This window comes from Palaemon carinicauda, chromosome 17 (assembly GCF_036898095.1).
Source record: "Palaemon carinicauda isolate YSFRI2023 chromosome 17, ASM3689809v2, whole genome shotgun sequence".
Lineage (NCBI taxonomy): Eukaryota > Metazoa > Arthropoda > Malacostraca > Decapoda > Palaemonidae > Palaemon > Palaemon carinicauda.
The window spans coordinates 67,299,849-67,301,822 of record NC_090741.1 but is presented as its reverse complement, the minus strand read 5'-3'; the positions used below and the strand labels follow the sequence as shown (position 1 = coordinate 67,301,822).

At 33.0% G+C, this 1,974-nt stretch overlaps 1 protein-coding gene across 5 annotated transcripts in view; it reads left to right on the top strand.

The window, feature by feature from the left end:
* Positions 1–935, top strand: part of LOC137656844 (sushi, von Willebrand factor type A, EGF and pentraxin domain-containing protein 1-like) — a 351,606-nt gene extending 350,671 nt beyond the window's left edge. For all 5 annotated transcript variants that reach the window (XM_068391184.1, XM_068391183.1, XM_068391182.1 and 2 more), the window contains one exon: positions 460–935. In XM_068391184.1, coding sequence (XP_068247285.1) covers positions 460–653 — 194 coding nt within the window. In that variant the 3' untranslated portion in view covers positions 654–935. The remainder of the gene's footprint in view (positions 1–459) is intronic.
* The last annotated feature ends 1,039 nt before the right edge of the window (positions 936–1,974 follow it).

The window sequence follows — 1,974 nt, the reverse complement described above, 5'->3', positions numbered from 1 at the left end:
TAGTTTAATGAGAAGGGAACCTAAAATAACTAGCTTTATGAATAGTGTTTTATTCTGTACATTTACATTATTTGTATGTGAGATAAGTTTTATTAACGGGCTGTTGCATTTACAGATATTGTATTTTACTAGATGGATCTCCCTTTAATTTATATTATAATCTTAATTTTAATGCGACTTGATTTTCAACGTTAATGGTTTTCATCACTAATCTGCAGTTAATTCTAAGGTTTTCCAATTAGCAATGAAATATTTTTAATTGCTCTTCCTTTCCAGCTTCCCATCTTATTTAAAGGGGTCACTCATAATAGAGACATTTATGGTTGTATTTCCTATTTTACAGTTAAATTTAAAAGACTAATTAAACAATATAAAGCAACTTCTGCAGCCTCATTGTTTTCCAACTACATTATTAGTTATAATTCGTTCCTTAAAACGCCCCCCTCTCTTTCCCTACAGGTACCCAAGCCTGCATGTATCCAGGAATCATCATTTCGGGCACAATGAGTTCCGTGAAGTTCTATTATCCCGTGAACGATAACGTCACCTACGCGTGTAGCTCCGAGTTCGAATTACATGGAGAGGCAACCATCACGTGTCTGGAAGGCGGAATCTGGTCCGCGCCTGTGCCATCCTGCTTACCAAAACCCTAAGGAAAAAGAAGAAGAAGTAGTAGATGATTCAATTAACAGTGTTTTGTGTCGAAATCCCAAAAATGTTTTTTCTTTTGAGGTGTCCTCATTGAAACCATTACTCTTCAATAGGAAATCTCGAGAGGAAATACTTTACGGTGTTCTGTGTAAAATCCAAAAAAGAAAATTTGAATGAAATTTAGATGTATAACAATTAATGGTGGCTTCGAAGTGATGCGTGTATATCGGTGACGTGGAACAGGACCCGACGTTAGTGGTTGAGAAACATAGAAGTGCTTCAGATAGGAAAAGTAACTTATTACCAGACAACGAAGTCAAATTAATTGAGAAAACAATACTCATCTGTTCTGATTGATGCCCTGTAGGTTGGGTTATTGCTATAAAGTGAGTTTTAACAATAACTGGATAGTGAAGGTTGAATTTTGTCATATTTTTCGTTTATTTAATTTTATTTCAAAATGAAGAATTTCTTCATGTTCTATTTTTATTAGAGAGATATTACCTATAAGAAACACCTTTGACATGATATAATATCTATGATATTAACCTGATTATATAACAATTCTAATTACAGTGAGATGAACGAGAAGTGCACCCCATTAAATGTTTTCCAAATTCCCCTTAAAAGGAATATTTGAAAGCATGAATTTTTTCTGATTATTAAATTTCTCCTTTAAATTAAAATGAGGGCCCTGTATTAAACTTCATTATTTTTTTAATATCTTATCTATTTCTCTTTCAATCCAGTGTTAAGAATAGCATTAATATATTATAGAAGCCCCATGAATTTCTAAAACATTAATACTGTTTTTCATCTCTGAAAAAAGTATGAATTTTGCTTTCGTAATTACTGACTTGAATTCTTATGACAGAAAAATAATTCAGATGTACAGACTAGATAGGTTATATTGTATGTCAACCGTTCATCCTTAGGTTCTCTTAAGTCTCTCTGTCTCTCGCTATATATGTACATAATTCACAAACGTTTCATGTTTTTTAATGAGTGAGAGAATCATCTACTCATGATAAGATATTAGTAGTCTTTCCATCATGATCGTCTTTCTCGCATCTAACGTAAATAAAACCTGTAGCTAGGTAAAATATATCCACCTGCCATCATGTTTCCGATACAAACCTTTAGGGTGTCCATCGTCATAATCCTCTTCTTGGTATTTTGGATGCGTCTTATTTTCCAGAGTTCGTTTAACTCATGTACAGCTCATCTTGATTTATGCTTTTGACTCATTTCGTTTTGGCACCATCATTCCAAACTATATAGATGATATTTCATGAAAATCCTTCATTATGTAGATCGTAGGTG